This window comes from Dendrobates tinctorius, unplaced genomic scaffold (assembly GCF_039654945.1).
Source record: "Dendrobates tinctorius isolate UK_male_01 unplaced genomic scaffold, ASM3965494v1 ptg000098l, whole genome shotgun sequence".
NCBI lineage: Eukaryota > Metazoa > Chordata > Amphibia > Anura > Dendrobatidae > Dendrobates > Dendrobates tinctorius.
Window position 1 is genome coordinate 14,871,085 of NW_027361766.1, and position 15,314 is coordinate 14,886,398.

The window sequence follows — 15,314 nt, forward strand, 5'->3', positions numbered from 1 at the left end:
ACGCTGCGCCGAACTGCATTGAATGCAACATGTTGCATTTTATTGCGGTCGGTGCAGCATCAAAACGACACATGAGGAGGCATCCGCAAACATTTGCATGGCCTGTGTACCCTATGTTAAGGATAGGTACGCAGGACACATGCCGACGTAGGCGGAGCTAAATGGAAGAGGTACAACAGTGGGCAGGGCTTAACGGAGGAATTACACAGCCCTCCGCAGCTATGCAAGTGTGAAACCAGCCTTACTCTGCCATTTTTTGGGGGGAGGGTGTGAGTAGAGAAGAGGTGCAATTACGACCTTTCCTATAAGTCCTTTAAATTCTATGTATATCACTGACACAGTATATAGCAGACACACATTTATAAGATTATCTTAGCACAGAAACTTTTATTTTATTTATACATTCAATTGTGGAACTTACTATTATTACAAGATCTAGTAATTAAGATGTATTTCGATCATGGGACAACCTCTTAAAGTAGAGGTTGGGAACCACTAATACAGATAGATAGGTAGATAGATAGATAGATAGATAGATAGATAGATCGATAGATAGATAGATTGATTTGTGTGTTTTTAGCCTGGGTGAGGTATTTTTGATAAATATTAGGTTTTGGGTGCATACCAAAGAAAGGAGAGTGCTGTCGCTGTGGGCTCTCATGAATTGGACAATTTATGTGCTAAGTACCTTCAATAGATAAGTTTATACTATGTAGTTCAATTTTCATATATGCAATATGTGCCAATATCTTAGCACTTACAGAGTGCTGCTTTATTATTTTGTTTTAAAAAAGTGCACAGCAGCATTCTGTTGTCACGCACAGTGTAGGACAGACTAAGTGCAACACAAAGGGATAAGAGAAGGGGAATCAAACACTACGGAAGATGGAAGTGGAGAACTCTAGACAGATCTAACGTCACCCTGTCTCTCCTACCATCCCTATATAGGTTCCTCACCTATCGCCGAGCAGGATACCTAATCCCTGTGTGACCCTGGCAATAAGATCTGCACCGAGAAGGCCAGGATTAGCGCTAGTCAATCCCACTAACACTAAATAAAGTAAGGATAAATTAAAAAAGGGGAACACTTAGTTTGAGTAGACTCAGATAGAAACGCCGATGCACTCCAAACTCCAAGAGGACACTAGCAGACTGCTACAGCTCCAAGCTTCAACAGAGAAGTGCAAATAGGAAATAATACCGGCACCTCCCAACTGGAAGAAGGGAGTTAATGGGGCTTTACACATAGCAATATCGCTAGCAATATCGCTAAAGCGTCACCGATTTTGTGACGCAGCAGCAATATTGCTAGCGATATCACTATGTGTGATACTTACCTCCAACCGGCTCCCCCGCTGGCTATCGCTGATCGTGCGAGATCGGCCTGGTCCATTTCTCGTCATCGGCTTCCTGCTGGCGCCGATGAGTGAGCCATGGATGCAAGCGGAAGATGGACACTCTCACCGCGTCTGAAAGGTAAGTGCGACCGCCGACCGCTGCTGCATCGCTAGTGAGATCTGCCTGTTTGGCAGCTCACTAGCGACCTTTTAGCGATGCACCAGCGTTCCTGACCGGGTCGTATCGTGGTTGGGATCGCTGGTGCATCGCTAAATGTAAAGGGGCCTTTAGAAACACCCAGGTCCAGGTGTGGTCATTAGCACCGGGGGAGGTGGCCACTAGTCTGCAGACAGATGCAGTGCAACGGTCTGCAGCCTCTGACACATCCGTGACATCTGTAAGGGCCAAAGTGTATGCATGCACTGAATACATTATATCTGAAATACATTATTGTTAAACGAAATATAGTTCCGTGATTTAGATATATATATATATATATATATATATATATATATATAGCAATGTTGATAGTAAAGTAATAATAATTCTTATTTCTATAGCGCCAACATATTCCGCAGCTCTTTACACTTCAGAGGGGACATGTACAAATGTTAAGTAAGAAATCACAAGATATATAATTGCTTTTACAGAGATCTATACGTATATGTAAACTATATTTATTAAAAGGTGAAGCTCCTCCATCGCCTTCATACACCCAAGACCCCGTCACCGTTAATACAACGCACATTTGAGCTGTACGTGTTTAGACTTCTGTGTTATCTTTATGCCATGTTACATGCTGCTATCCCAACCGCAGCAGACGAGTTAGAGCTACCATTTACTTCCCACAGGGCCTCTTATCTCCAGCACGTCGGAATATGGTTTTAAGCGGCGAGTGCCATTCACGAGACCAGACAACGATGCTATAAATACGCAGTGAGAAATGAAGACTGCAGAAGGCTCGGGCACATTGCACACTATAGTAACTCTATAATGAATATACTCCAGAAGGACAGAACGAGGAAAAGACACAGGGAGGAAAATAAAACACCGGCTACAGTGAAAATAACCGAGTCTTGTTCTAATTGACTTTTTGTCCTTGAAGTGTGGGTGTTCATCTGTCTGGCAGCTAAGAGTGGGTGTACGTGGCCTTGTTTGCCCAGACATTTTAATGTTTTTTTTCCATGTTATCCACTAGGGGGCGCAAACACGCCAAGCTGTTGTCATTGATTCGGTGTGATGTATGTGCCTAGGAGCTGTGACATCACGACACCATTTTACAATGTAGGACAAAATCATTCTACAAATACTATCTTGAATATTTACAATGCAATTCTTAATGTTTTGCAGAGTATCCTAAATGTTTGTACAATCGAGTATACACCTTGCTATGTCAGTTATGCTTTTCAATACAACTGTGTGGAGGAAAGAAGGCTGCACAGTGTAGGCTGAGTTGGAGTCATAGACAGACAAGCGCTACGGAATAGGCATAGATATTCATGCATCTGGGTCGTACATGCAGCAAGGATTCTAAGGCCCAGTTCACACAAGCGTATGCAAAAATGATGAATTTTCATCTGAATGCCGGAAAGATATATATCTTTGTACCGTGTTAGCATCTGAATGCCATCTTGCATTTAGGTCCGTATGCAATCCGTATGTCAGTTTGGTTTCTCCACCTGGCATCCATGTTATACATGACCAAGTTAATGAATAATAAAGGACAGATATAGTTTCCTTCCTTTCTGACTGTGATGGAAAGCGCATGAAGGACAAATAATAACCCGCATGTGATACCTTAATGATTGACTTAAAATGGGCAGTTCTGATCCAGAATATGAACAGGAAATAGGTAATGCATGTTGCAATTTTTTTTATACGCAGACCATCAGTCCATGTGTAAAATGTTCATGTGACTACTACATTGACTTGCATTGTGAATGGAAATAACTTCCTGATCGCTAGGGGTCTGACTGTTGGGACCCCCACTGATTTTGAAAACCTGGGCTCTTCCCATGTAAATGGAGCGGTTGTCGATCATGTGCACTGCAGTTCCATTCTTTTTTAATGGAACCACCGATGATACCCGAGCGCTGCACTTGGCTGATCTTCAGCACCCCCCTAAGTACAAATGGAGCAGCAGTGCACATGATCAACCCCCACTCGACTCACACCGGGCTCTGGTTCTCAAAAGAAGTTGGACCACCAGAGATTGGGATGGTGTCCCTTATTTCCAAAATAACAAACAGTACAACATAAAGGCAATAAACATCTGGCTCCAGTTATTTCTAAGGGAACCCTTAAAAGTCCAGTCATCGCTAATTTCCGGACGCTGCATAATAGAATCTATTGTTATTAGTCTATCTGCAAATCTCCCTGATATTATCAAATTTGCCTATTAAAATCTAATACCTATAACTGGCGTATGTAATAGAGTGGTCCACTTTGGACAACTCTTAACAGGTTGCAGGTTCCTCTTCCTGATTTTTATTGAAGTGATCTTCAAGAACAAGCACGTAGGATCTCTTAGTAAATATTTGTTTTTATACTACTCTATGTGTGAGTGTGCATGTGTGTGTGAGCATGCATATTTTACTAGATGTGAGCATGCATGTGTATTTTCCTGTGTGTGAGCGTGCATATTTTCCTGAGTGTGAGCGTGCATGTATATTCCCTAATTTATGATACAACGAGCAGCACCAACTAACAGAATTATTGTTGCCGGCCGTCCTTGGTGACCGTCTACTTGTCAGTTTGTAGTCATCAACAAAATAATAATAATAATAATAATAATCTTTATTTTTATATAGCGCTAACAAATTCCGCAGCGCTTTACAGTTTTCACACATTACCATCACTGTCCCCAATGGGGCTCACAATCTAAATTCCCTATCAGTATGTCTTTGGAATGTGGGAGGAAACCGGAGTACCCCGAGGAAACCCACACAAACACGGGGAGAACATACAAACTCCTTGCAGATGTTGTCCTTGGTGGGATTTGAACCCAGGACCACTAACCACTGAGCCACTGTGCCGCCCTGCCGCCCAACAAAATGGATCCGCACTGTGATCCCAAGTCTCATCCTCTCTTATTCCTTAGCAAACACCCAGAAGGAGAGGGGATGAGTGACATCACACACAGGTAAGCAGATTCAGCCCATATTTAGTGCAATCGTAATGTGAGCTAATTGTACACTAGGTTTTTGTGTCAAATTTCAGTAACTGCTCCCCCTACTGTTAAAAAGTGGAAATACCAAAACCTTTTTAAATAATTTTTCACATTTTACTAAATTATAAACAAATGATAATAATTTTTAACCAAATTTAAAAATTAATTCTTTACATTTTTTGAATTGCTGAATTTTTTTTTTTCGATGGCACCTTCCCTTTTAGGAAAGAGAAAACCTGAAAAGATATGAAACCTACATGGTACAATGTAATGAAAATGTAATCACGGTGGCTCAGTGGATGGCACTGCAGCGTTGGAGCTTTACTTACAGCACAAGCTATCCACCACTGCTTCTGGTGATTGTTTATTGGTGATTGCAATGACATCATGACTACAGCACACTTGACCGCTGCAACCAATCATTGGTCCCGGCAGCTCTACCCTTTAACCAGGATAAATGACAGTTCGCACAATTAAAAAGACATAATCTGAATGTGCTCTAATATTTTATCACTGGAATCATCCGTTTGTAAGTTTTAGAGCTCCACAGATTTTAGTTACAAATTCCCATGTTTCAAATCTCTTGGGAAAATTCTTTTTACTTGGCAGCTAGTGAGAACGCAGATGAATTAAGGAACTGATTTTCCGTAATCCACTGTTATGACCTCATATAACAGCATCCAAACATAAACTCAGATGCAACCGTGCCATCATATATAGAGGTATATTTTAGAGGTGTAATCAATCAATCAAATTTTTAGAAATAATATTTTAGCAAAAGATTACAAATAAAGACATCTTCTAAGGTCACTGCCATGATCAGTTTGGCTGGAGTCCAACATCAGGATCTACCTTGTAATGAAGCATCAAATGAACTTGTTCTATTGCAGAACACAAGTATAGGAGAACTATAGATAATTGATTATTCGCTGATCCCTAATTTCTCTTCTTGCACTAATTGAACCCAAGGGGGTACCATACATGACATGTCAGTTGCATTCGCATTGCACTCATGCTGTTGAGTTAAGGTTTGAAGAAAGGTGATATTTTGTTGATCAGTGGAGGTCTGACCACTGGGACCTGCACCAATCAGAAGAATGGGGACATTTCAACACTAAAGCCCCCGTTACACACAGCGAGATCGCTAGCAATATCGCTGAAACGTCACTGGCTTTGTGACGCAGCAGCGATATCGCTATGTCTGATACTTACCTGCGACCGGCTCCCCCGCTGATTATCGCTGATCGTGCGAGAAGGTCCTGGAATGTTTCTCGTCGGGCGCTTCCTGCTGGGCTTCCTGTGGTGCCAACGAGCGACGCGTGGACGCGGGCGGGAGGACGCAGGATCGCCTCGTCTGACAGGTAAGTAGCGACCCCCAACCACTGCTATGTCGCTGGTGAGATCTGCCTGTGTGGCAGCTCACTAGCGACCACTTAGCGATACACCAGCGATCCATATCGTTGTCGGGATCGCTGGTGCATCGCTTAGTGTAACGGTACCCTAAGACCACATGCACACATTCAGTATTTTTTCAGTATTTTACCTCAGTATTTGTAAGCCAAAACCAAGAGAAGAACAATCAGAGGAAAAGTATAATAGAAACACGTCACCACTTCTGTATTTATCACCCACACCTGGTTTTATCTTACAAATACTGAACGTGTGCACAAGACCTTAGAATGGAGCCGCAATGTGCATGTACTCGTCTGCTCCATTAATTGGCTTTTTACGGCAGTCCTGTAGTGATGAACAGCGGAGCAGCGGAGGTGCCATTTTGTAACAAGGAAATAAAACTTCCCACTAATCAGTAAGTTATCACCTGTATAGAGATCATCCTGGATAGGTGATGATTCATTTTGGCCAGACATTTCCTTTAAAAACAAAACAGAATTTCTGGAACTTGTAGTTCCACACTACTAGTATTGATGACAGCACATTTTGCGCTATATTTTAAAGTGTCACAACTCACAATACAAATAAAAGACTCATGAAAACTGGCTAATGATGACACAGTAATTGTTGCCCATAGCAACCAATGATAGTACAGCATTAATTTTCTATATTGCTCTTGAAAAATGAAAGCAGTGCTGTGATTGGTTGCTGTGAGATAGCTTACATGAATCTGCCCCTACTGAGGTAATGCAGACGAATCGTACTACCTCTGCTACAGTTGTGTGTCCCCACCATTGGGCTAATTAGCATCATAGACTCTTTGTTGCCGCTAGTTTGAAAAGTCACTATAAGTGCCAGGTATTGAGACGTGACACTCGAGCAAGTTTCTCGCAACTGTGACCCCGGCCTAACGGTGAGGATAGGCCTTTTTTAAAGCTTTTTTGTGGCCAGATTTTCTTAAATTCAATATAAATACAAAACAAAGTACAATACAAAGGTTTCTTAATCTAGATATAGCAAATTTTTGAATATTTCTATAAGCTTCTCTACAGGGCCTTAAAAACACCACAAAAATGCATATTGCATTGAACGGGAGCCGGACAGCTGATACATTTCAGCCAGTTGTGATTTCCTATGAAACACTGAAACTACTGAATGCTACAACATTTTACACGCAGACATTCGGTCTGTATAAAAAAAAGGGTTATCTGAACTGCTAAGCTAAATAACCCAGTGCTGTCAGTGTCTTCCATGGACAGCAGTTGTACCAAAATTATGGTGGTGTAAACAACCGGCCGAGGACCATGTAGCTCAGATGACTAGTCCAAGAGGCGGGTCTTTGGAGGCTTCTCTCCTTGAGTGACAGGTCTCTCCTTACATGTGTGTATAGGGAGTGAGCTATGCAAATTGCCTCTTCAGAAAGAAAGAGGACTTGAACTCTTGTGCCACCTGTTGGTAGCAGTGATCCTACAAGTCACAATCAATCAACCCTTTAACGAGTCTTGTAATATGACAGGATAAAAGCCAAATCAGAATCTCAATTTGCAGACACGGTGTTCCAGGCTATTAGCCCTCGTCAGTGCAAAGTATGAGAACTGATTTGGCTAGGGAGTGAGTGGTCAGTCTAGGGGAGCGGAGCGTGGAGCTGCCAAGTGTCTATTGGGATAGGTTCCTACGAGCATATAAAAAACGTTGATTTTCATCCAGAAAAGTGAGATGATCCTTTTTTTCACTTGTTATCTACAAGCAATATGTTTGTTTTTTTTCTACAGCAGCAGCTATTAATCATTTACAAGACCATTCACAGTTTGCTGTTACAGAATTGCAATTTTGTAAAAATCGGATGCTATACTGTAGCTCTTTATGGCATTCAGTTTTTTCTGTGCACCCGTAGACTTGTCTCATCCGATTTACAGAAGAAACTAGTGCATGCTGCCATTTTGTTCACATATGGATTCGTTCACTAAAAACAAAATTAATCTGCCCAACCCCACTGAATAACATTGGTCCGAGTATTGCCTGTTTTATCCACAGACAGCACTTGGATCGAAAATACGGCCATGTAAACAAGCCTTTAAATGTATGTTATTTCTGATTCATGCTGCCCATAACATTGGGCTCATCCAGACCTCAGTGACTTTTCTTGTATGCAAAAAAAAAAAAAAAAGCGGTCTGAGTGTCATCAATGCTGTGATCAGTGTCATAAGAGTTTGGTCAGTCTGTCAGCTTTTCCCATCAGAGCTTGTTTAGAGTTTGATCAGTTTTTCTCCTATCAGTCAGTGAAAAATGGACAGCACTCGGATGGCATCTGAGTGCTGCCTCATTTATTTTTGCAGACCCATAGACTTGAATTGGTGAATTTGATGCGAGACTCAAATCAAAATCGACCATGTCTCTGCAATTTTGTGTGGACAACTAAGGCTGAGAAAATACACAGACAAGTGAACAGACTATAAGGGCTCATACTCACTTGTGAGAGACTCGCACGATTCTCGTGCGTGTCTCTCGCATGAAAACCTGGCACTGCCGCCGGTACTGGGACTGGAGCATGCGGCTGCATAGAAATACATGTAGCCGCACGTTCCGGTCCGAGTGCCGGCGGCAGTGCCAGGTTTTCATGCGAGAGACTCTCGCAAGTGAGTATGAGCCCTTATAAGTATGAGAAAAATTGGCATCCAATTTAAACAAACCCAAAGTAATAGAAATAAGATCAGGTAGAGACTATTCTAATAACTACAAACAATTAGTAACTGTCACATGATGATATAAATACCTTAATTTATTATATATTACAAATGTCAATTACGGTGTGTTAATAATCCAAATGTAATAAAATGTGCAACTCAATAAATTATGAATCATATCCCAAAAAAAAAATATCACGGCGGAATATAAAACGTGTCTCTGTAGTGCATTCAATGTACGCAGACAAATTGGAACTTCATGACTTTATTCACAGATTTTTTGACCGAGATTAATCATTATTTAAAAGCCGTAAAGTCATTTTCCTTCCTTGATGTATCAGCAGAAATTCATTCAGGAATAGTTATTTCATCGTTGTCGGATTATTCTTGATAAGCCCCTTCAGGAGCGGAGGGGTTAAGCCATTGTGACTAGCGATTATTCGAAAACACCACTGCTGGGATGAAGCTGATAGGTTCAGACGTAATCCCGGTTTAAACTCCACAATCACTATAGGGGGTTATTATCAGCTGTTCTTCTGCAGACCAGAGACGATGCGTTCGAGAGCTGAACGTTTATGCGCAAAACCTCCTGCGTTTCACTTCTATTTCCATTCCGTACGTATAAGCGAAATTGAATTTGGAGCATTTCTGCACTGGCTGAACAGGGAGGAATAGAGGGCAAGAATGTGAAGCACACCTGGTTTATGTCAGAAAGGCACTAGGACCTTGAAGAATAGTCCTGCCTTATGAGTCAGCCTTAGATCTCCAGCTCACAACTCCTGAAACCAGTGAATGAGAGGACAGACATGTGAATGGCTCAGCTGGGTTTCCAAGCACTTTGTGGACTGCTCTGCGAGAGGCTACGAAACATCTGGGTCATCCAGGATTTCAGCACCTTGTGACTGTCAGGTCTACTCAAGCTCAGGTGAGGTTCAACCTGCATGCTCCAGTCTCTTGCTAGTAAATCACTTCTTCCATAAACTTTTCTGAGAGAAGTACTAAAGTCTAGCCCTTGATTTACAATTCTGCACTGATTCTTGAAGTCAGGATCAGGCACCCCTAAACCTAAAGCTTTTTTATTTTTTGGCGGGTGGTCTTTAAGTCTCTAGAAATCCTGTATTAGAACATTTTCTGCATTCCTTTCCATGAAGAGCTTTATGATTTTACTTGCATATGCTGATAAAGCAGCGCAGTGCTCGTCATTAAACTCTGTATCATCCAAAGTACCAGAACTCTCTGGGTTACCTGCTACTCCAGGTAGCAAAAGTTGGTTGCTCCAAACAGCAGAGCCATCCCTGCTGCATGGGTGCTACCAGTTACTTGTGATCTGTATCGAAGTAACCTACAAATGATAAGATGCCGTAGGAACGCGTTTAGTCTCGCAGCAGGTGTTCTTTCACCTTTTATACATTGATCCTTCTGATATCATGTTTTAACCTAGCTTTACATTGTAGGTAGCCGCCGGTTGCTTACGTTGTACGAGCTGTCCCATGAACAAGAAGGTGTGGTGCAGGTTCACTGTCTCTGCGTTAAGTGCATCCCCATACATGGATATCTATTAATTATTATATTTTTTGATATTCCAATGAGCTAGATGATTTTAAAGGCACAGATCAAAGAGTTGTCCTGTGCATCACAACTCCCTCAAGAGTTAAGAAGCGCAGGCTATTAAGTGGGTAATCTTCTTTGGTTGCCAGTGTTCTGCCTGCAAAGCTGGTGGATCGGAAAGTAACTTCTTACGGGATAAATATTGGGTGTTTTCACGCATTAAAGCGCATTAAGCTAAACCTCGTGGAGTATTAGTCAATGTAAAGTCTGCCAGCTTTAGTCTACACACCAAGACCTGGGTAATGCTGCTCTTTTACTATATAATCATATCAACCTGGAAAGTGCAAACATTTGGCAAATAGCAACTTGTCATTCTGGTTTTAGGATGCAATGGAGAAGGCAAAACTATTCTGGGATAGTTTTTGCTGCTGTCATTTACTTGTGTTTCAGACATGGACAAATTTATTATTATTATTATTATTATTATTATTATATTTTTTATCAAGCACTATTAGTCCCATGGTTCTGGATATGTAATGAGGACTCACATACAAGATATTCAAACTACTGTAAAAGCACTAACAGTGACAGACTGGTACAAAGTGGGAGACCCTGACCGGTTACAATCTACAGGCTATTGGGGAAGTATTACGGTAAAATAGGGGTGCAGTATCTTTTTTTTAATGTGTTTTATAGAATTTTTTATATCGCCAGAATACTATGTGTTCCATGAAACAAAAGGAGAGTATAAACTAGATCCCGTATGTGGCAGTCGGGAGCCTATCTCTGTAGTAAGAGGTCTGTGCTGTGGGAGTCTGCTCAGCAAGTGTGCCTATTGTATACAACACATGCCTGCAAATAGCTCTTCTGTTGATGCCAAAGGCACATATCGCTGCGTCCTTTTCATTTTTTTTCATATGAATCTGTTGCAGACAGAGACAGCTTGGGGGATTGGATTGTTCCCATACTAACCCTGTTTACCTTGCCAATAGTTATTAACCCTGTCTTTGCAAGCAATGGCACAACATCAGGAAGGATGAGCGAGAGGTTAAATGAACCTACAGAAAATAAAGTTGCTTGGGTGATCTGGTGAACATTATGCATTAATGACAGTATTGTTAAAGCTGACATATGATAGTGATTATATGGAGCAATGCAATGGTTGGAGCAGGCTGCTATGGCGTACAGATGCTGTTACATTTGTATATTGATGGATTATGGTGACGCGTCTAAAGTGCTGAAGTTGTAGCGCGCATTTGAAGTTTATTAGAAAATCTGTTTCTAAATAGAATAGTTCAGTTTTAGGCTTCGGAGAGACGCCTGTGTTTAGGCATGAGTGGATTTGGCCTTTGGGATTAATCACCTTGTATCCAGAAGCAGTTAGAAATACCTTGGAGCATACTTGGCTAGTTCCTGTCTAAAAAAGGGAAAAAATAGATGTCTTCCTGACTTCAGGAAAACACAACCCGTAATCAATGTTCTTACTGTTTAAACTTCTGTAGTTTCAGCTGTAGGAATGAAGCCATAAAATGAATGGGTCGTATCTGGATTATCTGCTGGATGCAGATGTGTTAAGGGATTATCAGATGTAGAAATCTGAAAATCTGGTGGTCTCTCATTCCCGAGACTCTAAAACCTTATTGTACGATATACTAATATCTTCAATAGTCTCATGTAGTTTTCTGATTAAATATTGGACTATATGTGCAGCTGTTTCAGCTATATAAGCTCCTTACAATTCACTGACTGAAAGCCATATTCCGTAGATATTGATATATATTTTTCTAAGATCATGTTTAAGAATGAATTCAGCATCTAATAAAAGCATAGAACAATTATACATAGACAGCAATGACCAGCAGAAAAAATGTTCTACGGTGATGACTTTTCAAAAAGGATCCATTGGATGCTTTGGTGGAACTGTGTGTTCTCGAATAACCATCCAATCGTGGATGGTAATTTAGCATAAGTTATTTTATACAATGGTAGTTTTTATTTGCCGTTGTATTGAACTTGGTATTTTCATTCATCAAACAAGATAGTTGGTTTGGTCATATTTTTCTTTTTTTTAGGGGGGATTCTCTCTCTAGTAGAGACATCAAATACAACACTTCATACAAACAAGTGTTGTTCAATCAATGATACACACAAAACAAAATATCTTAAAGCATCAGATGTGTAGGCCATTGAACGTGCTCAGTGTACCCTCCTTTTTTTTTCTAGCCTTAAATCTTAAGAAGTGGTCTCTTAGTGAAACCCAGCCCCTCAGACATTACCTCCTCCAGTAGCAGTTGCATAGGAGAACCCATGAGAGGAGATATTCAATATCACCAATGGGGTCTGCTGTTCAGTCTCTGAAGGACTCTAATGTCTGGTAACATTCGTCTGCTCATATGAGGTTCTGGAGAACAACCCTGGATGTCTGCAGAATCGGACATCTTTATTTTTAAAGTTTCTGTTTTTGTTTTTTTTTTTTCATCTGGGGATAACTTGAGAAAAGCATCTCAACAGAAGATTGTGATTTCTGATTGAATTAAGTGGATTATGGAAATTCTTCAGGTTACAAGCAAACATAAAGTGGACCATCATAACCTATGGATTGGAGCTTACTTCTGGTAGGTGAACGTAACTGTTCCTAAAAATGTGGTTTCCGCTAAGATCCATAAATGACCCCAGGTTTTAGGTGAATTTTAGCTGTATCATATCACACATTTTCCTACACTCTCTAGGCACCAAGTAGTAAAACCTTCAACCATCATTTATAAGCCTATGTAGTTGCATCGTAGATCACAGTAATCAGTAACGTGTGATCAAAAACTTGTATCAACCTTCCATTATTAACTCTATAGAACTACACCCACTGTCCATATAGTCAACTATCACTGATATTTCAGAACACCTATACTTCTTGGCCTTTCCTATCTGCTATTTTGTGTCCACATTTTTCCAAGAAACAAGATCACTCCATGTGCTAGGTGATGGTCCAAAGAAATTGCATTGAAATACTTGGTTTTCAATGGAGAATGGCCATTATGGTTCACTATTACATTTTTTTTGCCTGGATTCAAATGTCAATTTTTTCCAAGAATAAAATTCACATTTTCAAAAAAGGAGTTTCAATATGAAGCAAAAAGACAGTCTAGTTAGGGATACTGTTCGACCATAGTGCACATTGAACGTTGAAGCTGAATATTGATTAGTCCAAGTATTTAATTTAGTTGCAATTGATTTTGTGCTCTGTATCGATTTTTAAACTTGCAACCAAGGTTAGGAGACATCCTGTGTGTGTATGATGGAAATCCACTCCAATGTCATTTTCCTTTGAATCTACCGTATGTCACTCAATTTCCTCACTTCCGCGTTAACATCTCTATCACTTTTACAATTGGAATACACATACTGCTGTAGGATTTATCAAGAATGGCATTACATACATTTTTCTGCAAAAAATGAAACATTGGAGTGAATTGAGACAAATTTTTGGCAGTTTTACGCCTTCTTAAAATCCAAAAATAAAATTTGCACCTACCATATATAGGTAAAGATTTGCATAAAAATTAGTGACAGTTTATGGGATAAAGCTTAATTGGGGTCAAACTAGCATAGATTCTCTAATGCGAGAGAATCGGCTGATTACGATAATGACACTTGGTTCAAACTCTGTCAGAGTTTAACATGAGTGTCACCTATTTTTGAGCTGATTCTCTTGCATGACAGAATTGCAGCACAGGTACAGAGAAGAAAAAGAACTTAAAATGGAGAAATTATATGTCTGTAGTAATTGAACCGCACTCGGATAACATCCAACTGCAGCCCACGGCTACACATGCACCCATAGACATGTATGGGTGAGTGCGATCCGATTATTGGATGCATTCGCAGCATGCTGCGATTGCGTTCTCATCCCGATTAAGCATGTGAAAAAAAATTGCTGATCTGCAGTATAACATTGGGTCGTGTGCTATCCGACAAAATATTGGCTACAACATGGCTGGGTAATGCAATTGTGTGAGCGAGCCCTAAAAGTTGTTGGTCATACCTCCTACTCAGTGCTCGCTTTTTTTCCAACTTTTGATGAGCATTGAGCAAGAAAATCAAAACTATGTGCAAATTGCATCTTTTGGGGGCTTAGTTTATGGCCAAAATTGGTGTAAACTGCTTAATAACTATGGGACGCTGTTTACATTTAACACTGTAAGAATACCGTGACGCACATTGTTTGAATTTTGGCACATCTAGCATAAGGTAAAGCTAGCCAAGTCTTAGTTGGCTTTCTTTAGGTGACTAATTTGTGAATTTCAGACTCACATTTGTTCTTCTGGTGAAAATCTATAATATATTTGTCTAAATTTGATTTTTGCCAATTGTAAGGCATAAGCTAGACTTCTGGTGCAACCACACTAATAAATGTTGGCCAATGGTTACATGGATAATGTTTGCAATCAGTATATACTGTATGAAGCCAAAGTGGAAGCCAATGGAGCAAGCTCACTCATTACAAACCATTATGGTCTACTTTAAAGTGCTGCAAAGTTTTATCAGAAAGAAATAAAAAAATAAAGGAGAAGACTCTTGTGGACAGCTTCCCATTGCCTTCTCCCTGTGTGTGTTGTTTTTATGACCATTTTTCTCTACACACAAAACAGGAGAGACTCTGAGCAAAGCTAGCCTAGAAATGAAGAAGTCACAGGGAACCAGCTGACTCTTTTTACACATTTTTTTTGAGGGTAAAACATAGCTATTGGTAACTAAGAAGTCTACTTTTGCTTATACTGTTCATTGTTCGGACATCAAGTATCTCCTGACAGATTCTCTATAAAAATGTAGACATTCCTGCAGTGCTTGTTATTTTAGGGCAAAACCATTTGAAATTGCCAATACGATCTACACAAATACTTGAAGAGATTTACGTTAGGCTTTGTTCACACAGCAGACTTATCAAAAATTTGTGCAACATTGCAAGATTGTATTTCATTTTTGCACTTAAAATAAAAATAAAGTAGCCAATCCTTTAAAAATTTTTGGGAAGATGATTTTGTGGCATTTTACTTTTAGGCCGGGGTCACACTGGCGAGGAATACGGCCGAGTGAGAGGCGCTAAAAGCACGCATTAGACACGGACCAATGATTCTCTATGGGGCAGCCCTCAACAGCCGTATATTTCTCATCCGTATTCTACGCTC

The 15,314-nt window shown here is 40.4% G+C and overlaps 1 protein-coding gene across 5 annotated transcripts in view; it reads left to right on the plus strand.

Moving 5' to 3' along the window:
- Window positions 1-9,066: 9,066 nt before the first annotated feature.
- Window positions 9,067-15,314, plus strand: part of NGF (nerve growth factor) — a 126,931-nt gene continuing 120,683 nt past the window's right edge. For 2 of the 5 annotated variants that reach the window (XM_073587124.1, XM_073587120.1), the window contains exon 1: window positions 9,377-9,508. Coding sequence is in view for 2 of the 5 variants with exons in the window: in XM_073587118.1 (XP_073443219.1) it covers window positions 9,376-9,508 (133 nt within the window). In the remaining 3 variants the exon portion in view is untranslated. Of the gene's footprint in view, window positions 9,509-12,538; window positions 12,747-15,314 lie in introns of those variants that run through there. The other 3 variants (XM_073587118.1, XM_073587119.1, XM_073587122.1) reach the window with 3 other exon arrangements.